This window comes from Brachionichthys hirsutus, chromosome 20, assembly GCF_040956055.1.
Source record: "Brachionichthys hirsutus isolate HB-005 chromosome 20, CSIRO-AGI_Bhir_v1, whole genome shotgun sequence".
Classification (NCBI taxonomy): Eukaryota; Metazoa; Chordata; class Actinopteri; order Lophiiformes; family Brachionichthyidae; genus Brachionichthys; species Brachionichthys hirsutus.
In genome coordinates, this window is record NC_090916.1 from 1,548,018 (window position 1) to 1,574,576 (window position 26,559).

Here is a 26,559-nt window from a genome sequence, read left to right on the forward strand (position 1 = left end):
TTCTTTGAAATGAACCCTTCATGTGTTATCGGTTTAAACTGCAGATATTACCGGCAAGCCACATTTAATTGAATGCAACTTCCAGCCATGGCCAGCAAATGGTGCCCTCTTCCTCCGCTTCAAGAACACGAGACACGGAAATAGATTCCATAGATTCCGACGTTAGTACAGCGAGCCGTAAACTCTAAAACGGAACACAAGGGGAAAAGTCTGGAATTCATTAAAGTTTACTCTTGAAGTCTGCAGCTCCAACGATGACCTCACAGAGCGGGATTCCATGACCAATCTATTTGTGGCATCAGTTTTATTACTATTTGCACTTTAAAAAGTTTAAATTTGCATCTTTTCTGTTAACCTTTTATAGCGCACTCCTTGGAATGCATGTAGAAACTCAAATGATCAAATATAGTCACTCGCCCCATAAAGGGTTAAGGATCACGTGGCGTCTTCATTTTTCGGTTCCAGAGTTGGACACAGGAGGTTTTGCTGTAAGCTGCAGAGGGGGCTGACGTGGCAGGGAGGAGGGCCTCTTTTCCACTAGCCAATAGCAATAGCAAGATGTTGAGCTGCTGCTTTCAATCCGACTCGTTCTTTTTTTCTTCATGCCTGGACAGAATGTTATACCCCACTTTCTTGCACTGGATTGAACTCTCCAGTCGAACAGGAACTGCACATTGAATCTGCAAAGCTGCTCAGATAAGGTGTCTGTTCGTCTGGGTTGGAGTAGATAGAAACATGACATGATTCAAGAACAACCTTGGTTTTTTATTATTATTATTATTATTATTTCATAATGGAGCAAATATACATGCAACAAGTGTTGCAGGAGCCTATCCCAGCTGACTATGGGCGAGAGGCGGGGCTATACCGGATGAGGCACCAGCTCCCCGCAGGGCCACTTGAAAGACAGCACAAACACGCAGGCACCTACAGACAATTTGGAGGAAGCCGGAGAACCCAGACAAGAACCCGCACAGACCCGGGTAGAACGCACGGACTCCGCACAGAAGGAAATAAAGAATAGAGAAAAGAGTTAAAGGGTAAACATCGCCTTCTTAATCCTGCCAAACGGAGAGCAGAGAAACACTTTTTTTCAGTGATGTCCAGTTGCCCTGAGATCCTAAAGATAGGATTTAAAGGAACCAAAAAATTAAGGCACTTCAGTGATATTAGGACACTGAGACGTGTATTATAACTCGTGTTTCCGCTGCAGTCGTGACAGCACTGTGTTCGTAAAGCTATTTGTTGAGATGCACTTTTTGAGAAAAAAGAGCACAGCTGGGATCGCATTGTATGCCGTTACATGTATGGCACTTATGCTCCTTCATTTCTGTGATGTCTCAACACGCTGAAATGTTTTGCAGAACAAGATTTCACTTGAACATTTTTCCATTTTCCTCTCACAATACAATAAATCAATAATTAATTTCAGTTTATGGAACTTCACCTTTCCAGTAGCCAACATCTCAGGGTCATGCCTTAACCTTGATTCAGCTCAAATTCATTCTTGGCGTCTTCGTTCCCCATCGCTGGTTTCTTTTTGCCGGGCTTGCTTCCCAGAGCTTCCGCCTCTTCCAGGGTGGTAGTTAACGGTTTGCCCAGGGTCTCGGGCAACAGCAATGTCAGCATTCCGATAATGAACGCCAATATTCCCACGATTAGCTACAAGATGGTTGTGATGAATGCAGGGGGGGGGGGGGTATTAGTCCAACTATGTTTTCTTGCCAGTAGGCCTTCATAGAAAAACCCTGACAAATGGTGGCAAATGATAACAGATGATGAAACGTTTAATAATTTCCAGGGACAAAACCAGCCAGAAAGAGCATACCTGAGGCAAGTAGACCCAGACATCAGCCAGGTACACACAGAAGGGGGCAACCACACTGCCGACGCGGCACATCATACTGCCGGTGCCCACCGCCAGAGACCTGGAGACAGACCAATCACAGCTGGCGTCAGAAATCTGTTTCCAGCTTCCCATGTGATCAAGTCTGAATAAATGAGGACCAGGTATCCTGGTACATTTCTTTGGAGCCATCAATGAAAGAAACTAAAAGGACCTAAATGCCGTCCTTCGACAAGATCTACTCTAGAACTGGGTTTCCTGATGAACTTTGCTCTCACCTGATGGTTGTTGGGTAAAGCTCACAGGTGTACAGGTAGATGAGCCCAAAAGCAATGGCGATGGAAAACTTCCCCAACATACTGAGAGCGATGGCCAGAGCCTCAATGTCCTGTGGGTGATGAAGGGAGTGAAGCACTTTAGAAACTTTTGTTTCCTCTGGTGCACATCCGGATGACAGTTGTGTGAAACTCTGTTTAGCTGTTTTCAGCCTGTAAAAGATGTCACAGCTGATTTATAAGACATTTCCAGACTCAGTTGACCTGATTTCCTCAGGCAGCTCTCTCTGGAGCCTCGGACCCTGACTGCTCTGTCCCCCTTTAGCCTTTAGTTGGGCTCCTAGAGGATACCTCTGGCTATGGAACCATGGATAGGAGGTGGCATGTATGATATAGAAGGGTTGATGTTTGGAGCAACACTGGATTTAGGAACTTTAAGAAAGGAGAATGGATTTTGTTTTCAAACGGGACAGCTGTTTTGGTGAGTACCAACATTTTATTTATTTAACATAATGAAATAAAATCACAGATATACCGTAAATGCAATGTATGTAAATAATGTGGTGCGCCGGTGCAGCTGTGTGATTGTAGTGGAAGTACAACACGTTGTGTTGCAGTCTTTCTTATATTAAACTGCAAGTTCGCAATTTAAAGCTTCATGGTGGACTTTAAAACGTTTTGGGAAAATAATGTTAAATTCCCTTTTATTTATAACTTTGATAGTACCACGTATAGTGGTAAGTTTTAATTGCTGATGCAGTTTATTGATTTTTAAATGCTCCGGAAAAAATATCCCGTGTTGTACACGATTGAGGTGATGCAGCACCCAGTAGTGCGTAAGTGTGTGTTTGTACATTATTTCTAAAGCAGTGGTGTCATAAATGATGGTATTATGAGGGGTATTTATTCAAGTCGGACTAAGTAGGACTTCACTGAAGGCCTAGGCGTAAAATGCACCGCCCGCCACTGTTTGTTAGTCTATTCATCACCATGGCAAACAGAAAGGGGCTCAGAGCTGATCCCTGGTGCATCCCACCTCTACACTAAACTCCCCTGTTACTCCTACTGCACACTTCACTGCTGTCGTACAATTGTCCGACATGTCCTGAACTAAGCTGACATACTTCTCTGCCACTCCAGACTTCCTCATGCAGTTTACAGCACAAACCAAACATTTTTTGCCAATTTACCACAAAATTACCACAAAAAAATGATTTTTTATCCACTCTGATCTTCTTCGACTCATGCGGGAAAGCATTTGTGTGCGAAGTGGGGAAGAGTGTCTCTACACACACACACACACACGGCACAATGATCGTCGAATAAACTCAGGACAGAAAAGAAATGCTTTGAATCCTCCATCCATCTTCAACCAGGAACGTGTCGCGGCCAGGTGAGAGTAGGAACGAAGATCGACCGGTAAATGGAGAGCTTCGCCTTTCGGCTCAGCTTCCTGGTCACCATGAAGACCCGCAGACAGAGCGCACATAGCATGTGCACATTTGCTCACTGTGTCACAAGGGACGCGATTTCTTCCAGACGTGTTTTAGGAGGTGATTACAGACCTACCCAACGAAAGATTTACTTAATGGTTTATTTAGCTGTTTGGGGGTTGATAAGGACCCAAAATCACCATAATAGTGTAGAAACATGGGAAAAGTGAGTTTTTCATAATATGTCCCCTTTAAACACTAAAAGGAACATTTAGCAAGGATTTCATGTGGTCTCCTCCTAGTCATTAAAGTGTTTCTATGCACGATGAAACTCCTTCTAACACTCAGATACCAAAGCATCTTTTCCAAGATGAGATTTATTTGTTCATGGAATTTCTCAAGCAAGCTAAATGCCATCTGGTATGTGGGAATAAATGTAGGCCAACATATGGAGTGTCTTTATTTCGAGCAGAAGATCCCAACCTCTTCTTTGCCTCGCACTCATAAAAAACCTCGTACCTCCTGCAAAATTAATATCTCATATAAAGATGAGGACTGCAATTTATACTATATTTGAGCAACAAATTTATGCGGTTAAAATGTTTGAAGGTATCAAAAATAATAAATTAATTCAAATGTTTGACCATTGGTTGGGAACCTCTGATTTAGCGGCTAAATGCTAATGTGGCACAGAGGTTTAAAAAAAAGGTCAAAGGTCATTCATTCATTTTCTTGACCACCTATTTCCCAAGTCCGGGTCGTGGGTGTTGCTGGGGCTTATCCCTGCATCTCTAAGGGTGAGAGGACTGGACAAGTCGCCGTTTCATAGCAGGGCCACACGTAGACAAAAAAAACACACTCACACCTATGGATTTACCGTAACCAATGAATGCATTGGTTTTATATTGCGCTTTTCTAGACAGTTAAAGACTCTTCATAATTCACCTCATTTGTATGCATTTTGGTGGCGGGAGAACACTGAGGGAACATGCAGACTCCTCACAGAAAGGCCCCAAGTTGAATTTGAACCTGCAACCTCCTTGCTGTGAGGCAACAGCGATACCCACTGCGCCACCGTGCTGCCCTAGTAAAAGGTCACGTTTGCTTAAACATTACTCATCAACTACTGTATTTGCCAAACCAATCTATAGGTAGGGCTAATTTGGGTCAGGGTTTAGACCACACGCTCAGAAGATGCATTCATGTGTCACATTAGAACTGAAGACAGAACTGGCAACAAAGAATAATTTGGAACGTATCTGCCCATCAGAATTTTCTTTTTCTTTTTTTGTGATTATAAAAGTCAATTATGAGTTTATTGTAATTAATTAATGAGATTTAGACTAAATTTATATACTGTACACACAAAAATGAAAGATTCCACACACACACACACACACATGCATATGCATTTAGTACGTACACTTGGCACCACAATGATGAGCATACAGGTGACTGCAGCCAGGAGCAGAGCCGGTGCACAAGTCTTCTTCCTGCCAATACGGTCCATCGCAAAACAGCCCACCAGATATGAGGGGAGTTCCACCAAACCTGAAAACAACCAATGACAGTGGACCATGGTCAAAGGTTATCAAGATCTGATTAAAGGGCATGCTTTTACATAGGAAACCTAACAAAACAGCAATTCAGATGTAACCACAGCCATGCGCTCCACTTCTTTGGTTTCTTACTTCAATAAATAGTGTTTAGAAATATTTCTATTGGACATTAAGGGAACAACATAAACTAAATGTACTAATTGCATATTATTTTCCCAAATGTTGAAATTAAACTGAGGAATTTGCTGTTAAATTGGCATTACATAATTAGGACATCATGTTTTTATATCATTAGCTAAAGATATTGCAAACACTATATTTCTAATTCGGTGAAAACAAATTCCTAAAGAGTGACATTTTTTCTTGATAGTACACAGCCTTAACTGACTGGTTTCTAAAAAAGAGTAGCAAAGAAAGGCAAACTGCATAACTCAAAGTCTATCACTTTCTTCCTCACATTATTTTTTCAGGACTGATCTCTGTGCTTATCTTATTGCATCTCAGTGCAGCCTTTGACACAATAGATCATCAGATTCTGTAACAGAGGATGTCTGGTCCTTCGCTGAGGATCAAGCTACCATAGTAAAACCTACCAGAGCCAAACTACCCCTGACAACATAGCTCCTAGGGTCATTTGGTCTCAAAAACTCCTCCACCACGGTAAGGTGACGGTTCCAGGAAGAGAACACACGTAGATCGAATCCAATTCATTTTCATAGCAACAGTTCACAACAAAAAGTTATCTCAAGGCACTGTTCAGATAGAGCAGGGAAATTGGCCTGCTGTTGTAGAACCAAACTTGTCCCACATGGAAAAATATTTTCACGACGGAGGCAAGGAACATAAAGCTACGGCATCTAGAGCACAAACATTGCAAAGGACCAACTCGGAAGCGTTTTAAATAGCACCGGGCCTGACTTGGCAAACAGAGCTGAGGAGACTTATCAGATTGCATGGGCTGGCGCACAAGCCTCCCTGCACAACCACCGAAACACATGATTTAAGAAACACAGATGCAGACAAGTTGTGCATTTAAAACCCAGAGGTGATAAAGAAGTTTACAGTCGTCAACAGCAACCTAATCCATTTAGCACACACACATACGCAAACTTTCTCCAGCATCAAGTTGTTTGTTTGTTTGTTTTTTTCTTATTCTACTACAAATGTCTTTGGGTTCAGTGTCTTGCCCAAGGACACTTCAACATGTAGACAGTCAGAGCTAAGTCAATGGAGCTTCAAAATGTGTTCCTCAATATCTCGGTGGATTATTGACCGATGTTTACGAAATTTGACACAGTCATGTAGGGTGGGGACCGCTATGTAACCACCGAATTACACGTAGATCGAATCTGGATTCTTTAGAGCCGACTCTCTGGACACTTGGACACTTTTTTGTTTTTGGACACTTTCAACAATATATCTCTAATTATTTCCACAAAGGGGGTTCTGTTTTTTGCTGGCCTTTAGACACTTTGTAATTAGTAGTGGACAAATGGTTTTGTTGATTCTTCAAAAGCTACGGAATTGGATCCAGAAGAAACCGCCATCACTGAAAATGTTATTTTTGTGAATAACTTCTAAACTAATAATGTTATCAATTTGAATTGAATTGCTAAAGGTTTGTTTCCATGGATATGGAATCTAAGAATCAAGATACACTAAATGTAGGACAATCATTTATGGTGTAAATCACAAATTGCAAGTCCCATTCTTAACTATTTTGATAACAGAAATGATCTGAGGTGCAATTTTCTATTTTGTTGAACGGAATACATGAAGCCCAGGCAATTCGATGCTACTAGATGTTTTTGGTGTTCTTTGCCGTCATCATTCAAACAAAGGCAACATGTGCTAAAATGAATTTTTCCTCTTTCCATTCAACATGAAAACATTCACACTCATTAGCCAATAACGTACCGACAAGGAAGAGGTTCGTGTATTTGTTTCCGCCCAAGTTGACTGATCCCAGTGAGAAGACGTAGTAGCCCAGGCTACCAACAAACCAGATGGATAACACTGTGCACGTACGGCCGGCGATTCTCCAGCTGCCAAACAGATCCAGAATGGAGAGCTTCTTCTCTGGGTGGGCTGGCCCCTTCTCGGCCTCCCCCAGCATCGCTTTTTCAGTCTGACTCTCCTCTGGTTCCAGGAGCTCCTCCACCCTCAGATTATTCTTGAGGCCATTGAAGCGAGCCATTGTGTCCAGGAGGGCCTGAGTTTCCTTGTAACGGCCCTTGGCCATCAAGTAAAAGGGCGTCTCAGGGAACTTCCAGCAGTATAACAGGAAAGGCGAGGTGCACAAAGAGAGAATGATCTGGTAGATCCACCAGACCCGAACCAGGTAGCCAGTCAGAGCCACCACCATGATGCCAAGGGCAAAGACCGCGTGCACATGCATGGAGGTCCATGTGCGCACCTTGATGCCTGTGAACTCTGTGACATAGACGAACACAACTACGAGGTAGCCGCTGGATACCTGTCAAAAGCAAAGATGGGAAGAAGTGACCTGGAGGGAAAAAATATCTGAAAATTGGAAAATAAAGGAGGGATGCGAGGGATTCAAAGAGGAAGGGAGGGAAGGAGGAAAAAGGAGGCTTGAAAGGCAGAAAGGGAGAGAATGAACAACAACAAACATCCGGAGGATTCAAACATGCTGTTGCTATAAAGGCTCTAAAGTCATACCTGTAAAATGTAATGGTTATTTACGATGGGGAAAAATAAACCCAAATCTAAAACTAAATGTAAGACATGCAAAATAGAATCAGCAGTTCAACATTTATCGATAGCTACACTTTACATCTATATGTCTATATCTCTAAATACAGTACTACTTTGACATAAAAGTATACATAACTCATATCACTCCTATGTCACTCCTATAGCCCTAATCTGTCTGTGCGTGTGCGTGTGCGTGTGCGTGTGCGTGTGCATGTACACAGACACACTCGCACTCACCATGGCCAGAAAGAAGCGCAGCACAACAAAGATGTAGTAGTTTCCAAACAACGCGACAGACACCCCCAGCAGAAACTGAGAGAGGCTGGTGAACATCATGATCTTCACACGTCCAACTCTGGAGGAAAGATGCATCCATATAAGGGTGGGGAAACAAAACAACAACAAAAAGGGGGGGGGGGGGGGGGGTAAATTCCTGTCACATCGGGAATCCAGCCCCATCTCGGAAGGCCAGCTGACCCAGACATGCATCCTGCTCTCCCTCCTCCATCCAGTCACGCTACAGCACTACCTTTCAACCCCCCCCCCCCCATCCTTACCTGTCAGCTAGGGCCCCGAACACCACTGCTCCAATCAGCACCCCCAGCATGAAGGTGGGCTGGCACAGCTTGGGCAGCCATTGCTTGCCACACACTAAGTCCCAGTCTGTCACAATGCTTTGGTAAACCTCGGTGTGGTCGTAGACAAAGTTCCCGATGCAGGCCGTCACTGATTTGTTGCCGTCAAATTCATATGAAAAGTCTGTGGGGTCGATTCGCAGGGCGCGGTGACATCGGCTGAGCTCCCACTGCTCTCCTCCGGCGGTCCTCACCACCAGCGGCCCGGCCTGCGGCTGGAAGGCCGGCAGGAAGTTCTCCAGGCTGGAGCCCGTGAGGTTCCCGTACAGGACATCGGTGATGTTGTCAGGAATGCTACACACAAAGTTTGGCGTCTCCACCAGAAAGACAGAGGCCAGATAGTGGATCCCACAAGACACAGATTGGAAGACCGCTCCAAAGTACAGGCATGCCTGAAATCTGAGAAAGGCGGTGTTAAAAATATGATGATGACATCAGAGGGGAAGGGGAGACGCGTAGCAGCATGCTTCTTTAAAAAAATTAAAAACCGGCAAAGATCGTTCACAAAGATTAGGAAATCTACTTTTCTTTTAATTATATCAAGGAATTATTTTTTATTAACTGTAAAAATGTTCACCTATTCCTTTAGAACGCATACAGAGTCAGTGTAATTGTTGGAGCTGACTCTTGAACTGTAAAAAATGTCAGCAAACTTTTAACTACAAAACATTTTGTTACGCAAAATGACAAAATGCGCACGGCACATTTTCGACTTGCAGTTTTGGATAAATCCTCATTCAAAGAGTACTAAAGTCGAATTTCTCTTAGATGAGTATCCAAAAACAGGACGTGTAACTTGTTTTCTCTTTGTGTGATTTTAATGTCGTCTACTTTGGAAAAATACTTTTGTCTAAAATGTAATAAAACAACTTTCACTGACGTTACATAACAGGCTGCGGATGATGCCGCAAATGCCTCAAATCTATTCAGCAAAAGCAAAAACAAAATCTGGACAAGTGATGTTTCTTGTACCTTTTGAAATGTCCGAGCTCGTCGAATATTCTCTCTACGGTCATTTTCCCTCCCGGTCAGCGTGGACGCGCGGCTCCCGGTGCGTCTCTCCTGTTGGCGGGTGTCACATTACAATGTCCCGTCCAAGCTGTATATATGTGAGCGTACCCGGATTTTCTGTTCCTCCACTAAATATCTATAAATACCCTTTGAATGTAGTTGTGAAATCGACGCTCGACACACGTCATCAGATTCTTCCCGGTCGTTGGTTTAGAGAGGACAGAACTGAACTCCGCTCAACGTCAAAAATGTTCCATTGGGTTTGTAGTTGTATGCAGTCAGGAGGGAAACACTCAGAGACGTTTGTGTTCGATCCAGGAGACAGCTGGAGAGAAATTTGTGTCAAAAAGATTTGCAACTGCAAAACGGATTTGCAACCGCAGAAAAGATTTGCAACCAAAAAAAAGATTTGCAAAACGGATTTGCAACTGCAGAAGAGATTTGCAACCAAAAAAAAGATTTGCAATTTAAGAAAATATTTGCAAACAATGCTATTATTATCTATCAAATATTTTTGCTTGCAAATCTTTTTTTTGCTTGCAAATCTTTTCTGCGGTTGCAAATCCGTTTTGCAGTTGCAAATCTTTTTGACACAAATTTCTCTCCATAGTTAACGGACTCAGGGCGTGCGCTACACAAACGCGTGCGTGCACACACGCCAAACTGGAGATAGATAGATAGATAGATAGATAGATAGACAGACAGACAGAGAGATAGATAGATAGATAGATATCTTTATTTATCATTATATGTTACAATGTTACACTGCAAGCACACAGCGAAATTGTGTTTAGACAGACAGACAGACAGACAGACAGATAGATAGATAGGCCGTGCCAAAGAAAATGTGTGACACAATCGTAATTTTTTTTAACATATGTTGAGGGCCCAACGTCACCTGGGATCGGGTTATCCCTACACTGGATAAGGGATCATTCATTCATCTTGCTGACCGTTTATCCGATATCCGGGCTGCAGGATTTACTGGATCCCAGTGACCTGCGGTGAGGTTCATGTCTGGTGAGGCACTGACTTCATTACTATTAGATCTACAAACCTATGAACCCTACAGAGTATCTTATTCACCATTTGATTGGCATTTGTTAAGAGGTTATGTTAAAAACGTATTGTGCAGGTGTGAAAGCTAATCCAAACTCTGGTGCGGACCAAACAAGCAAACTCTGGTCCGCTTGAAAATGTTGATATCGGTTCGCTTGCAAAAATTAGGATAATTCCCAATAGAAAAGATTCTTGAACGCTGACCCAGAGTCTCCTCAACGTGTTCCTGCTGGTGGAGCCTTTGATTAATAATTGATCTGTGAGGTAGTTGTGGCTGTATTGACTTGCTGTACCTCACTTTGACTGGATTCAGCAGGATTACAACTACAAACTGTGAGTGTTTGCTTTTGTCATCGCACTAATTCGCCATAGGCTCCACTCATTCTGGTGGGAAATGTGCATGTAGCCTTAGAATTCATGCTTGCGTCGTGTCTGGGGCTGGGGGGGGGGGCTTGTTTTTACATTTTCTTCTCTTACTATTTATAGAAAAGTTATGATTTGTTTTTAGCAAGATGAAATTCATGTTTGCACATTCTTTATTAATAAAAAACACACACACAAAACATTTGGAAGATCTCCATGATTACTCAAACTCCAGGAGAAGGTGACACCAAGTAAACATGGTGAAATGTAGATTCGCTTGAATGTAGTCAATAAGACAGGAGGCGGAACTAGAAGTGGAGGAGATGAAGATGCTGAGGTTCTCCTTGGGAGTGACCAGGTTGGACAGGATTAGAAATGAGACAATAAGAGGGACAGTGAAGGTTAGACGTTTTGGAGACAAGGTCAGAGAGACCAGACTTTGATGGTTTGGACATGTCCAGAGGAGAGACAGGGACTATATCGGTAGAAGGATGCTGAGGATGGAACTGCCAGGGAACAGGGCTAGAGGACGACCCAGGAGACGATACATGGACGTAGTGAGGGAGGACATGAGAGTGGCTGGTGTTGGGGAGGACGATGCAAAGGACAGGGTGAAGTGGAGAAGATTGATTTGCTGTGCTGATTGATTTGCTTTTGTCCCTCACGGGACAAAAGCAAACTGATGTATTCCTCCTGTGTTGTGTGTGGGTTTTTTTAAGTAATCGCATTTTCAGTAAATGAGATCCATCAAAGCTAATCGAAAAACAATGACCTGAAGAGAAATTGAACAACTTTGAACAAATTTAGTTTTTTTACTCTTTGAAATACAGAAATAAGATCATTGTCCATCCGAGAGAGAATCCCACGTTCTTGTTTCTCTTTCACATTTAATGGTTTGAGGTGGAGTAAGTAAGTGACCTGTGTTAGATTTCTACCTCAACAGTGGATGAACTTTACAGCATAGTTCTAAATGTGTATGAAATGAGTGGAAGAACCATTGAACGTCATAAACAAATGATTTGAGGCGTTTGCGGGTGTCTTGTTCCCTCCGCTCCTCTGACGCCAACCTCCTGTCCCTTCCCTATAGGACTATACTCCGAACCTGGGGAGATAGAGCTTTCTCCATCGCTGACCCCACACACATTCAAGAAAGAACTCAAAACCCATCTGTTCAACATTGCTTTTAATGTCTAATTTTACTTTGTACATTTTATTTAATTTAAAACCGTGTTCATTTTTTATTGTCTGCATTTCTTTGCTGTTTTTATATTATATACACTATGTAAAGCGACTTTGAGTGTCCAGAAAAGCGCTATATAAATAAAATGTATTATTATTATTATTCAATATATTGCAGCCATTTTTGATGAGTTTGTGCTTTCCTCCAAATCAGACCTCTGCTTGACCTGGCGTGGCCTCTGTGCCCTGGGGCTGATTTTGGTAAGAGGAGAAGACGTAGTAAAAGAAACCGAATTCCAGAAATCCTAAGAAATTATGAAAATATGTGTAAGAAAGGAAGACGTGAAGACAGTTTATCAGAGCCCCTTGGTTCCGTTATCATTACCAGATTAATTGTGGTCTGAACTTCAGGTGTTATGTAATCCACGCCATATGATAGCGTTTCTAAAAGAACACTAGGTGGTAGTAGAGAGTCAGTATAGCAGCCTTCTGTTGAGTTAAGAAAAGTCATTCAATGATCATCAAGCACTTGAGATTAATTCCTAAACCATTGGATGTTTATTGTACAAGATTAAGTTATTGGACAAAAGAAAGCTCCACAAATCCAACAATAAACGAATAATAATCCAACAATAAACGAATAATAATAATAAAAATGAATAATAATCCAACAATGCAGAAGCACATCAGCAAACACACTCATGATGTAGAAAGTATTGTCCTGTTAATCCAGCACTGATCAAATCTGAGTGTAACAAACAACCATAACTAAAAGTCTTATACCTTCTGCCCCAGAGCTGCATTCACGGCCCCATTCCCCCGGAGCCGGATGCTGAGGTCAACATGCGGCCTTTGCTCCGTCAGGAACTGCATGAAGGCGTTTTGAGGCTTCTTCACTTATGGATGACAGCCATCCGAATTCCTCTTGGAACGAGTCCTGGCGGCACATTGGAGAGCTCAAGTTAGCAGAGAGGAGCAGGATGAAACGCGGCACGACAGAAAAGATTGTGAGCAAATCACAAGTCTGAATTAAAAAATCAAGAAGAGTTGATTCGGGATGAAACCGTTCCAGAGGAAACTTACGATTTTGACTTGGCTTTAGCGGGTTTTGCTGGAGGAGCAGCAGCAGCAACGGGGGGGGAACACAGAGGGTGGGGCAACGTAGAATGGTTGTCCATTCCTTCACAGAGATGACAGGCATTAGATGACAGAAGCAAAGCGAGAGCATCAGCGGCTGCTTTCATCCTTGTGTCTGTTACTTACAGTATTACAAGCTGCATATGCGTGTTTACCCTTTCATGGATGGTTACCCCTGGGAGGTCCCGCATCTGGACGCACGAGCAGAATAAGTGATTAGATTAACTCCAAAGGTGTCACCTGAATTAACCCCCAACCCTCCTGAGAATTTAGATTTAAGTAAAAAAATAGTAGATTTGCTTACCATCTGTGGGGTAGCAGGAAAGTGTTGCAGGTTCCTGAACATCTCTGGTGTCAGGATGGTATGTTCAGCCCCCTGACCCTGCAGGTACTGTGGTGGGACAGCAGGGGGGTAACAGGGGACAGCGTCTGGGACATTGCCCATGGGACACTGAACCTGCAGGTACTGTGGTGGGACAGCAGGGGGGTAATAGGGGACAGCATCTGGGACATTTTCCAGGGGACACTGACCCTGCAGGTACTGTAGGGCAGCATTTCCCAACCGGTGTGCCGCGATAGATCGTCAGGTGTGCCGTGAGAAATTTTCCAATATCACCCCCAAAAAAATTATTTTTTATTTTTATTTTTTCTAATAATCTAATATGTACTGTTAGAGTGTCATTTTGTGTCATTTTGGTTGGGGGTGTGCTGCAGGATTTTGTAAATGTAAAAAATGTGCCGCGGCTCAAAAAAGGTTGGGAAACACTGCGCTAGACTAACACTTTTATTTTGAAACTTTCAGCGGAAGTTCCATCATTGTGATTGTGACTTCCGCTATTTAACGCCGGGCATTAGTGACGTCAGAAGTGTGTCTTGCACCGGACCGCACGGCCAGGTTTGGCGTTTTCTAGCGTCGAAAGCGCTTAAAATGAGATAAGAGGAGTTAAAGGAGACCAAACGAATCCGAAGGCTTTGAAAAGGTAAAATAAATTTCCCGATTTATGACATCTTAACCGATTCACGCGCAATATAATATGCTAACGGTAGCTAGGCGCAGCTAGCTCGAGCAGCTTTTGTATTTTCTCCGAATCCCTTTTTTCTGTTTTGTTCTCACGCCGATCCTAAATACCGCTCGTTTTCTGTGAGTGTCCCTTTGTTTCATGTCACATAAAAAAGACCGATGTGAGAAAGTAATAAGGCCAAAAAAAAAGGAACTCCTGTTCGTCAAATGACGATGAATTAACTTGTAGGAATGTTTATGGGATTCTGAGCCGCGAGAGAAATTAGACACCCTCAGGTGAGCTCTTTTGTTGAGCTGCACCCAGGTGTGGCTGGAGGGGTAATGAAATGCAGTTTAGCATCTAACCGGAAGTGCAATTACGAGACAAGTATTCAGGTTAAAAAGGTTTTACGGGGCGTAACTTGTTTGAGTCCCCTGAGGCCATTGAAGGACTGGACAGCTCGCTGAATCTCCAGTCTTCTACCGTGTTTTGTTTTTCACCCCACAGGAGTCTTGAAACAATATTTGAGGAGCCACGGGAGAAGAATGGAGCGCTACTCCTGATTGGACGGCAGAAAAGACGGAGGGTTCTCCTTTTTCCTGACTTCACTCAGCCCCGGAAAAGGAAGAGACTGCAAGGTGGGTTGGGAAATGTATTGAGAGCATGATAAAGCGACGGTAGTCTCCTTATTTATGTCCCTCCTTCGTGTTATTTTGTATTTTATTTCTAACTACGCAGTTGTATTCGTTATTACTACATAGAGGTAGCACTTCTCTTTTCATTGTCTGGTTCTTCACACTTCTTTTTTCAAAATGTTTGTCGACTTCAGGGGCGGGACTTCCTGTTACCATGGTCCCCAGGAAGCGGAAAGCATCTCTCCGTCAGTGCAATGGCAGCGTCCCTCGTGGGGACGAGTCAGACGTGGATGTGATGCTGGTGGAGCGACTTTCTGATACGAGGCTTGGATGTGTGATCTGTGACATCACATCCTGTCAGCAAGCCAAAGGCCAAATGAACACATGGGTTTTTCTTGCAGTGTATTTGCTGTTTTATTTTTTACAGTGTTAGATGTGAAACGTGAACCAGATGGATAGAAATATAAATGTACATTTTCTTCGTATTGCTGATCTGATCTGCTCGGAAGAAAAGCCCATAACGGGCAGCTTATATTTTCAAGAGGTTTGTTAACATCAATACTCTATTAGTACTGGGGCAGTACTGAATGAGTACTACGGCAGCATTGTGTGAGTACTGGAGATCTAAAATATTTGGACCTTTTTAAAATGTAATATATTTCGGCTGGCAAAATGTCTATATTTGGATCAATACAATTTGTGCCTGCAGTTAGGTTTGTTGTTGATTATTTGTGGACGTGAGATTAAAGTATGTATATTCAGATTGTCTGTGATGTCATCATTGGTGTTGAGGATTTGTTAATGACTGGTTATCAGCTGGTCGAGTTTATGCTGGCCTCACAGCCAGATGGTACTGGGTTCAAATCGTGTCTGCGTCGGGGTTCTCCTGTTTCCGCCCACCTCCAAAAACATGCAATTTAGGGGAATCGGTTACTCCAAATTGTCCGTAGTGTATGAGTGCGTGCGTCGGTGTGTGCACGGGGGGGTGGGGGAATAGTTGGTAGCGATGTCGAAAAGTTCAAAGAGCCCCGGCTTCAGATCCCACTACGGGAATGGGATAGAGAGGGGGTAGCGGGGTAGGCCCAGGGCCGCCTGGGCGGGGTGAAGTGGACCGGTCCAGTTCACCCCGCCCAGGCAAGGCCCCAGGCCTACCCTGCTACCCCCGCTCTACCCCACACCCACAGCGGGACTCGAACCCAGGGCCTCCGACACGGCAGTTGGTAGCAATACCAACCACCCCCCAGTGCGGGGTAGGAAACTCGAGGCATTAACAAAGTCATACTCGTCGGATGATGAGGTGCTATTTCAGACCACAGCGTGTTGCACTGGAGCTCTGCTTTTTCCTTATGTGACATCGTGCTGTGTTCTCGGTGGTGCAGTGGGTAGCACGCTTGACTCCCAGCCAGAAGGTCCTGGGTTCAAAACCAAGGGGTGCAGCATGTAGTTTTTTTTTTTACAAGGATTTGAGGTTTGTTGTTTGGTCCTCGGCAGCTGTGCTGGATCAGTCGTTCTTCGCCTCTGCACTTTGTGATGATGCTGTAGAGACACTGATTTTGGGTGTGAGAGTTATTATTGCGTGTGGATTTTGGTTCATGGGTTGATGTGGCTTCCAGTGTGTGTGTCTCTAGTTCAGCTTTTCCCAACCGGTGTGCCGCGAGAGATCGTCAGGTGTGCCGTGAGAAATTTTCCAAAGTAAAATATATATATTTATTTTTATTTTTTATAATATCACGTAATTAACGTTGTCGGGTGTCCGCGCTGTAATAAAGTGTGTGTGCCGCCCGTAGATCGCTCTTCAGACTTTGAAGTGAACGACAGGAGCTGGTTTCCGTCATTGTGAGCCAAAAAAAAGTCTGTTAAAGTCTAACGTGATTGGTCGAGATGTGTGTGTGGGCGTGGGCGTGTCCACAACGAGCGGGGGGGGTGGGGGGTGTTTACGCACACGCAGCACAGCGAGCGGACGAAACGAAAGGGAGGCAGGGAGAGAGAGAACTTTAGACCAGAGACAAACGACGCGCTAGAAAGGGTGAGGAAAAAAACGAGCGATAGAAAACGTAGAAATCTGGACACATTTTAACGCGGCTGACACAAAGGCAAAATAAAATAAAGTAAGATCGTATCTTGAGGAGCCGCTTATCCAAAGAAGTGCAGACCCACTGAGCTGGTGGGAGTCCAGGTGTTCAGGCTACCCACGTCTCACAGACGGAGACTGAGACTGTATCGTGGCAACATCTGTCCCCTCAGAGAGAATCTTCTCCAGAACAGGACAGATGATAACAGAAAGGAGAAACAGGATCAGCCCCTCCAAGCTGAGCCACTCGGTTTCCTTTGATGCCAATCTTCAGTAAAACAGTAGAACTGTTACCTGATGCTGCTTTATCTTTTGCACTTTTTAATTTATGTTTTCTTGTTGTGTTGTTTGAGATTTAAATGCAGAGATTTGACCTTGTTCTCTGTGAGATGTGTTTGGTTTGGTTTTGTATTTTATATTATATAATATGTTTATTGTAGCTAGCAGTGCAAAGAGGATTTAAATAAAGACATTTAATAAACATTTGATATATTGCATGTTTTTACATTAGTAGCTAATTTTACACTGCACATGATTTGGTATTAAATTAATTTTGTCAACAACAAAAAAATCTGAGGAGCCACTTGGGAGCCAAAAGAACCGGCTCTCTTAAAAGAGCTGGAATTCCCATCACTACACTGAACTGGAACAAGATGGTGGTTTAAAGCTAAACTTTGCTGATCTTCCTTTGGACAGTTTCTGGTTATCTGTTGCCAAGGAGTTCCCCGTTCTAGCCAACAAAGCTATTCTGACATTGCTCCCATTTTCAACCACATATCTGTGTGAGCTGAGCTTCTCAAGCTCGACGGCGATAAAAACTACAAGCAGAGAGAGACTGAGAGCTGATGAGGAAGAGCTTTGTGTGTGTCTTCATTTTGTGTTCATCGAAACAGCCCCAGGTTTCCCACTAAGTATAAATACATAAAAAAAACTATATTATTAATTATATGTATTATAATAAAGGTCATCTAATCTAATATGTACTGTTAGAGTGTCATTTTGTGTCATTTTGGTTGGGGGTGTGCCGCAGGATTTTGTAAATGTAAAAAATGTGCCGCGGCTCAAAAAAGGTTGGGAAACACTGCGCTAGACTAACACTTTTATTTTGAAACTTTCAGCGGAAGTTCCATCATTGTGATTGTGACTTCCGCTATTTAGCGCCGGGCATTAGTGACGTCAGAAGCGTGTCTTGCACCGGACCGCACGGCCAGGTTTGGCGTTTTCTAGCGTCGAAAGCGCTTAAAATGAGATAAGAGGAGTTAAAGGAGACCAAACGAATCCGAAGGCTTTGAAAAGGTAAAATGAATTTCCCGATTTATGACATCTTAACCGACTCACGCGCAATATAATATGCTAACGGTAGCTAGGCGCAGCTAGCTCGAGCAGCTTTTGTATTTTCTCCGAATCCCTTTTTTCTGTTTTGTTCTCACGCCGATCCTAAATACCGCTCGTTTTCTGTGAGTGTCCCTTTGTTTCATGTCACATAAAAAAGACCGATGTGAGAAAGTAATAAGGCCAAAAAAAAAAGGAGCTCCTGTTCGTCAAATGACGACGAATTAACTTGTAGGAATGTTTATGGGATTCTGAGCCGCGAGAGAAATTAGACACCCTCAGGTGAGCTCTTTTGTTGAGCTGCACCCAGGTGTGGCTGGGGGGGGTAATGAGATGCAGTTTAGCATCTAACCGGAAGTGCAATTACGAGACAAGTATTCAGGTTAAAAAGGTTTTACGGGGCGTAACTTGTTTGAGTCCCCTGAGGCCATTGAAGGACTGGACAGCTCGCTGAATCTCCAGTCTTCTACCGTGTTTTGTTTTTCACCCCACAGGAGTCTTGAAACAATATTTGAGGAGCCACGGGAGAAGAATGGAGCGCTACTCCTGATTGGACGGCAGAAAAGACGGAGGGTTCTCCTTTTTCCTGACTTCACTCAGCCCCGGAAAAGGAAGAGACTGCAAGGTGGGTTGGGAAATGTATTGAGAGCATGATAAAGCGACGGTAGTCTCCTTATTTATGTCCCTCCTTCGTGTTATTTTGTATTTTATTTCTGACTACGCAGTTGTATTCATTATTACTACATAGAGGTAGCACTTCTCTTTTCATCATCTTGTTCTTCACACTTCTTTTTTCAAAATGTTTGTCGACTTCAGGGGCGGGACTTCCTGTTACCATGGTCCCCAGGAAGCGGAAAGCATCTCTCCGTCAGTGCAATGGCAGCGTCCCTCGTGGGGACGAGTCAGACGTGGATGTGATGCTGGTGGAGCGACTTTCTGATACGAGGCTTGGATGTGTGATCTGTGACATCACATCCTGTCAGCAAGCCAAAGGCCAAATGAACACATGGGTTTTTCTTGCAGTGTATTTGCTGTTTTATTTTTTACAGTGTTAGATGTGAAACGTGAACCAGATGGATAGAAATATAAATGTACATTTTCTTCGTATTGCTGATCTGATCTGCTCGGAAGAAAAGCCCATAACGGGCAGCTTATATTTTCAAGAGGTTTGTTAACATCAATACTCTATTAGTACTGGGGCAGTACTGAATGAGTACTACGGCAGCATTGTGTGAGTACTGGAGATCTAAAATATTTGGACCTTTTTTAAAATGTAATATATTTCGGCTGGCAAAATGTCTATATTTGGATCAATACAATTTGTGCCTGCAGTTAGGTTTGTTGTTGATTATTTGTGGACGTGAGATTAAAGTATGTATATTCAGATTGTCTGTGATGTCATCATTGGTGTTGAGAATTTGTTAATGACTGGTTATCAGCTGGTTGAGTTTGTGCTGGCCTCACAGCCAGATGGTACTGGGTTCAAATCGTGTCTGCGTCGGGGTTCTCCTGTTTCCGCCTGCCTCCAAAAACATGCAATTTAGGGGAATCGGTTACTCCAAATTGTCCGTAGTGTATGAGTGCGTGCGTCGGTGTGTGCACGGGGGGGTGGGGGAATAGTTGGTAGCGATGTCGAAAAGTTCAAAGAGCCCCGGCTTCAGATCCCACTACGGGAATGGGATAGAGAGGGGGTAGCGGGGTAGGCCCAGGGCCGCCTGGGCGGGGTGAAGTGGACCGGTCCAGTTCACCCCGCCCAGGCAAGGCCCCAGGCCTACCCTGCTACCCCCACTCTACCCCACTCCCACAGCGGGACTCGAACCCGGGGCCTCCGACACGGCAGTTGGTAGCAATACCAACCACCCCCCAGTGCGGGGTAGGAAACTCGAGGCATTAACAAAGTCATACTCGTCGGATGATGAGGTGCTATTTCAGACCACAGCGTGTTGCACTGGAGCTCTGCTTTTTCCTTATGTGACATCGTGCTGTGTTCTCGGTGGTGCAGTGGGTAGCACGCTTGACTCCCAGCCAGAAGGTCCTGGGTTCGAAACCAAGGGGTGCATCATGTAGTTTTTTTTTTTACAAGAATTTGAGGTTTGTTGTTTGGTCCTCGGCAGCTGTGCTGGATCAGTCGTTCTTCGCCTCTGCACTTTGTGATGATGCTGGAGAGACACTGATTTTGGGTGTGAGAGTTATTATTGCGTGTGGATTTTGGTTCATGGGTTAATGTGGCTTCCAGTGTGTGTGTCTCTAGTTCAGCTTTTCCCAACCGGTGTGCCGCGAGAGATCGTCAGGTGTGCCGTGAGAAATTTTCAAAATATATATATATATATATTTTCTAATATCACGTAATTAACGTTGTCGGGTGTCCGCGCTGTAATAAAGTGTGTGTGCCGCCCGTAGATCGCTCTTCAGACTTTGAAGTGAACGACAGGAGCTGGTTTCCGTCATTGTGAGCCAAAAAAAAGTCTGTTAAAGTCTAACGTGATTGGTCGAGATGTGTGTGTGGGCGTGTGCGTGTCCACAACGAGCAGGGGGTGGGGGGTGTTTACGCACACGCAGCACAGCGAGCGGACGAAACGAAAGGGAGGCAGGGAGAGAGAGAACTTTAGACCAGAGACAAACGACGCGCTAGAAAGGGTGAGGAAAAAAACGAGAGATAGAAAACGTAGAAATCTGGACACATTTTAACGCGGCTGACACAAAGGCAAAATAAAATAAAGTAAGATCGTATCTTGAGGAGCCGCTCATCCAAAGAAGTGCAGACCCACTGAGCTGGTGGGAGTCCAGGTGTTCGGTCTACCCACGTCTCACGCACGGAGATTGAGACTGTATCGTGGCGACATCTGATTCGCTTTCAGTTGTTAACATGACAGCGTCTGAAACTTATTTTACTAGTCTGTATTAGACACTCAGAGCCGACACACACACACACACACAGTTGGATGGCGGTAAGCTGTTCAGACAGTATTCCTCTGGTTATCATGTTGTCTCCCTCTGCTGTCAGGTTTTGTGTGTTACTGCATTGTATTGTACTCACACTTTAGTTTTTATTGCCTGCAGTGTGTGAAAGCAGCCTTGCATGTGTTTTGCTGCATTCTCTCTTCCACTAAGTTGCTCTTCCTGTCTGATGCATGTGTAGTTTATTCTGACTGACAGTAGACATGCTTCCACCACTGGGGATTTTTAGAGCTGGGATTAATTTTCTAAACATTTTTCGATGTGGACTCTTAGTTTTAAACATTATCATTTTTTTAATTTTCTGATCAATCAAGCTCACCAAGTCAACTCTTAAAAGTGTATCATTACATGAAATATCATTCCCAAGTGATGATTGCAGTATCAGTGTTCTTCTACTCAGTAGCACTAATATCTTCTCTCTCTTCTTCTCTATTGCCATCAAATCTCTTCTTTCCATCCCTCCTGCTCGCACATCTTTCATCCATTAACTCATCTCTCATCCTCTTTTTCATTCCTTCATCTGTCTTCCCTTGAACTCCCCCCTCCCCCCTTTAATCAAAACCCATGCTGACGTTCCATAAACCCTCTCGCCCATCACACACCTTCCTCTAAACACTTTGACACATCACCTGGTGCATCACTGTAGCCGTGCCTGTGTGTCCTCGCTCAGTGTCCTGCCAACCCATGGGCTCCATGTCCTTTAAGGCCCTGCAGGCCCAGCAGCTCCCCCGCTGCCGAAGCCACGAGAGGAGCCTCGACCTCCTCTTAATGACATGCATGAAATAATATAAAATGACATCCCTAAATTAAAAAGGAAATATCGAACCCTGCAAAACAAAGGAAATTATCTTGCAGCTGCTTAAATTAAATAAACACAAAAAGTCATCATCCGACAAGTATAACAAAGTCATACTTGTCGGGTGATGAGGTGCTATTTCAGACCACAGCGTGTTGCACTGGAGCTGTGCTTTTTCCTTATGTGACGTCGTACTGCATTCTCGGTGGTGCAGTGGGTAGCACGCTTGACTCCCAGCCAGAAGGTCCTGGGTTCAAAACCAAGGGGCGCAGCATGTAGTTTTTTTTTACAAGAATTTGAGGTTTGTTGTTTGTTCCTCGGCAGCTGTGCTGGATCAGTCGTTCTTCGCCTCTGCACTGATTTTTGTGTTTAAATTAAATAAACACAAAAATCACACAATACTGTATTGTGGTGACAACTGTGTGGTCTCACACACAAATAGGTGCCTTTCCTCTCATCCCGTTACTGTCACACATTTTGCAGCAAAAACATTCAAATGAGACATTCCGATACCCTAAAAGTGAACCAAACATCTCCAGAAACAAGTTTTAGTTGGGATGAATGAAGCGTCTGTCTCCTCTGCTTTTTAAAGGAGCGTTTCTCTCTTGCCATCGTGACATGCAGGCGAAACTCCTGCCACGTTCAGACGACTCATCCAAACATCCCCGTGGACGTCAGGTAGAGTTTTGTGGCAGGAAAAACACATCCTTACCTCCTCAGTTTCCCAGCTTTAGGGAAGAAAGTAATGGACAGACAAACACAATCTGTCCTGCTTACACTCACTCTCTCCAGGTTCACACACACACAGAAGTCCATTGTGTGTCTGTTTCAGTGACTTCTCCTCAGGAGGCTCTTGTTACCATCTCTTGCAGCCAACAACAAAGAGATGAATGTCTTTGCTACCAGAGGGAGTGATGAGGAGGGGTGACGGATATGTCCACAAGGACCTTTGAGCATTTAGTGGCTCAGGAGTCTGTTTATTCATGTGATATGAGTCCGCAGAGGAGCTGTCAGCGGCAGATTAGAGTCTAATTTTACTGTATCATACCTGAAGCAAATGAACGGAGTGCAAGCAGATCAGTTGAACCTTGCTGTCTGGCATGTGGCTCAGGTGAATTGTTTTGAAGACTGTGGTGAAATGGTGAAGGTTGATTAGGATCAGAAGTCACATTTAGGAGTGCAAATATATGCATATTTAAAGTAAAAATAAATAAATAACAGTCTATATTCAGTAGGCAGTCTCAGATTCAACAGAAAATGCGAATAAATTAATTGTGCTAGGATAACAGGCCACACAACCAAAGTCACAGGGTGATAGATAAACTGCAGGAGACACTGTTATCTTGGCTAAGCAAACATTGTTATTATGTGTCAGTGAGCGCAGAAGACTCAAGTGTCCTTCTGCAAGATATCAAATCAGATCTGTGGTGGCTCTTCTGTTGCAGGTCGTGATATTCGACCTCTTTATAGCAGGAAGCCGCAGAGAGAGAAAGGAATTCTCTCCGGAGCTGGCAGTGTCTCGTATATCAAAACAGAGCATGTGTTCTCTCCAGGGAGACTGAGCATGTCTTCATTCTGTTAGCAAGTTCTTTGTGTTATTCATCTGTATTAATTACGTAACACTCAATATCAATTATGATGAATGCGGATTGAGTGTTACATGCGCTTTGATGCACCCATTCTCTTGTAAGGTGATGTAATCTAATGTATGAGAATACATGTATTGTACAGTAATACCTTGACGTATGAGTATAATTCGTTCTTGCACTGAGCTCGTAAATCAATTAAATTGTTCCCATATAAAATAACTGAACATTTCTCTAGCGGTCGCATTCAGGCCATCTGAAAACACCCAAATCACCGCTAACGCTAATAGCATCAGGGGGGCGGTGACACACACACACACACACAATGATATAATGCTATACAGTATTGCTGTAATATAAAAAGTGGTTTTATTATAAGTTTTACCATCGAGACAGACGTTAGCAGCTAATGGCGGCGTGCAGTGCGAGGAGGAGGGAGGAAGGGAGGAGAGAGAGAGAGAGAGTTGGACGGTGTGTAGACACTTTACAGGAGAAGGCTGGAATCCAGACTGCATACTAACAATATGCGTGAGGTCTGGAGGGGAATAAACAACATCACCGGCTACAGGACAAAAGGCAGCAGGGGCGTCGATGGTGGGATTGAAAGGGCCAATGAGAGAGAATCTGTTTTTCAACAGATGAGACACAACGGCACCAAGTCAATCCCCTTCAGTCCCTACTGGTGTCGGAACCCAACCGGCAACCTGTGAACTCTTGACACTTCCTCCCCTTTCACACCCTGACTCTTCCTCTTCCTCTTGTGAAGGTCTCACAGGTTCACCTCACCTCTTCAACCATTCACCCCCCCCCCCCCCCCCCCACTTCACACCCCAGTCTTCAGACTCAGCGTCTACCCCCTCCCCACCAAGACCAATAGTAGGTGCGTTTACATGGACAAAATTTCTTTATTCCGATCAGAGTTCAGAGTAAAATTGCGATCCGATGCGCCGTGTTCATGGACCCTAACAGTTGACCCGCTCAGGCTAAGCAGCTGGCCCTGACGGGGGTCAGCCCGGGGGGGGGGGGGGGGGTGATCAAAGAACTGTGCGCCCCAGCTGTGTGGAGTTCTGCATTGACTCTAGTCTCAGCCTTCAGAGGGTTCCTGTTCTGTGGAAAACATCCTGCGTTGTTCCAGATCTGAAGACGCCCCACCCCAGGAGCCCTAAGGACTACAGACAGTGTCATTGACTTCCCACGTCATGAAGACCCCATTGTAGATCCTGGACCAGCTCTGGCTGATTGTCAGCCCATTGCTGGACCCTCTCCAGTTCGCCTACCAGCCCCTCCTGGGAGTAGAGGAACCGAGTGTACACTGACCTGGACCAGCCGGCCAGCTCTGTGACGATCATGCTTATTGACTTCTCCAGTGCCTTTAACACCATCAGGTCGGCTCTACTGGGTGAGAAGCTGACGGAAATGCAGGTTGGAGCCGCTCTGCTGTCATGGATTAGTAATTAGTTACCTGACTGGCAGACTAGCTCTTTGTGTGTGGGTGTGTGTGTCCTCTGGGTCACAGCACTTCTTGATGCTTCCTAACAGCAGAAGAGTGTTCTCTACCTTCTCTTGCAACAATCATGAACACACGTGTGAAAATATCATTTTTTTATTCCTACGATCTCTATAGCTGGTTCAGACTGTGCTGGCTCCATGTAAAAGCCAGAGCAAAATATCCTCTATTACTTGACTCTTAATGGTCACTCAAGAAGCTTGCAGTCCCTTATTACCTGACTGGAACAGGGGCTGGGCTATTTGTCTTCTCCGCAAGTGGAATGGGAGCCACGTCCTTCAGTTATCAGGACAGACTTTGGAAAGTGTCCTGAAATGACTCCTGCTGTGATTCCTTTGTATTTAAATAAGTACATTTAGTTGACATGCAAAGCGCTGTTGCCTCACAGCGAGATGGTCGCAGGTTCGTCTCCGGCTTGTGGCCATTCTGTGAGGAGTTTGCATGTTCTCCCCGTGTCTGCGTGGGTTCTCTCCGGGTTCTCCGGCTTCCTCCCACCACCAAAAACATGCAGCCTAGGCTGATTGGTGACGCTAAATTGCCCGTAGGTGTGAGTGTGTGTGTGGCTGGTTGTCTGTCTCTGTGTTGCCCTGCGATGAACTGGCGGCTTGTCCGGGGTGTCCCCTGCCTCTCGCCCATTGACTGCTGGGATTGGCTCCAGCTTGGCCCGCGACCCGATAGCGGAATAAGCGGTGAGAAAATGAAAGTGATGAAAGTTGACATGCATGTAAAATAAGAACATTAAATATTGATACTACTGCATGAATGCGGATGCACATTGTTGTTCTTGGCTACTTTAGCGACTGATGGGGGGGGGGGGGGGAGTGGCGGCGTGCAGGTGAAGTGTGTACCTCGATACGCATGAGGAGGTGTGACGCATCCAGTTGTGTAACATCTGCTGTGACGGTCAAAGTCCTCAATACTGCTTTTCATTTAAAAATATCCCCTTACTGTTCCAGTGGGAGTAACACGCACACACACACACAAAGGGGAAACATTTGCTCACCGATGTATGAAATAAAACTAACTAGTAACTAACTACCGAGCAGCACTGCCGGAGGGACAGGATTTAAATGCACTTCAAAGCACGCCTGCGTGATCGGAGGAGCACAAACGTTCCTCTGAGTCAAAGCTGCATTAATGACTCACAGGTATCTGATCAGACTACCTGCTCCACCTCCACCGCCTCAGGATGCTTCAGATTTCCAGTTTGCTTCAGGGAACAGAATAGGTGTTTTGTTTCTTTTTCCTTTCTTTAAATTATTTTTCCTGCCGAACTACCTAACTAACTAACTATTTTAATGAGCAGCAAGCATTGTCTAAAGGGGAAAGTAACTGTGCTTCTTCTATCTGGGGACCATACAGTTCACATTTATACATGTGCCGGTAATATGCAGCCAAAGTGTTAGAGGTTTCAGAGCCCTGTTTCCCTGCAGTAAATCTAACCCAAACCAATTTCAT

The 26,559-nt window shown here is 44.3% G+C and overlaps 1 protein-coding gene and 2 long non-coding RNA genes across 4 annotated transcripts; 2 read left to right on the top strand and 1 right to left on the bottom strand.

Moving 5' to 3' along the window:
• Positions 1 to 298: 298 nt before the first annotated feature.
• slc22a16 (solute carrier family 22 member 16) lies at positions 299 to 9,539 on the bottom strand. Of its 2 annotated transcripts, XR_011105994.1 has the most exons (9): positions 9,439 to 9,539; positions 8,389 to 8,865; positions 8,069 to 8,186; positions 7,031 to 7,589; positions 4,978 to 5,105; positions 2,125 to 2,234; positions 1,829 to 1,928; positions 932 to 1,662; positions 299 to 713 (listed from the first exon to the last, which is right to left on the bottom strand). XR_011105994.1 is itself a non-coding variant. In XM_068753766.1 (8 exons), the coding sequence occupies exons 1-8, from the start codon at positions 9,480 to 9,482 to the stop codon at positions 1,480 to 1,482; spliced, it is 1,719 nt and encodes a 572-aa protein (XP_068609867.1). In that variant the 5' UTR covers positions 9,483 to 9,539; the 3' UTR covers positions 730 to 1,479. The 2 variants fall into 2 exon arrangements, 1 of the variants encoding a protein (XP_068609867.1); XM_068753766.1 differs by lacking the exon at positions 299 to 713 and having other exon boundaries at positions 730 to 1,662.
• A 4,523-nt stretch (positions 9,540 to 14,062) lies between these two features.
• LOC137909552 (uncharacterized) lies at positions 14,063 to 15,608 on the top strand. Its single transcript, XR_011105998.1, has 3 exons — positions 14,063 to 14,195; positions 14,724 to 14,854; positions 15,046 to 15,608. It is a non-coding gene; the product is annotated as an uncharacterized lncRNA (long non-coding RNA).
• A 2,481-nt stretch (positions 15,609 to 18,089) lies between these two features.
• LOC137909554 (uncharacterized) lies at positions 18,090 to 19,616 on the top strand. The gene is made up of 3 exons (XR_011105999.1): positions 18,090 to 18,218; positions 18,749 to 18,879; positions 19,071 to 19,616. It is a non-coding gene; the product is annotated as an uncharacterized lncRNA (long non-coding RNA).
• The last annotated feature ends 6,943 nt before the right edge of the window (positions 19,617 to 26,559 follow it).

What these genes read in the sequence shown, in the direction of transcription:
- slc22a16 (XM_068753766.1), bottom strand. Translation starts at nt 9,482, where the DNA reads ATGACCGTAGAGAGAATATTCGACGAGCTCGGACATTTCAAAAG. An exon ending in TTCGGGGCCCTAGCTGACAG is followed by an intron (nt 8,187 to 8,388) that starts GTAAGGATGGGG and finishes TCTTTCCTCCAG; the next exon opens with AGTTGGACGTGTGAAGATCA. An exon ending in TCTGGGTCTACTTGCCTCAG is followed by an intron (nt 1,663 to 1,828) that starts GTATGCTCTTTC and finishes ACCATCTTGTAG; the next exon opens with CTAATCGTGGGAATATTGGC.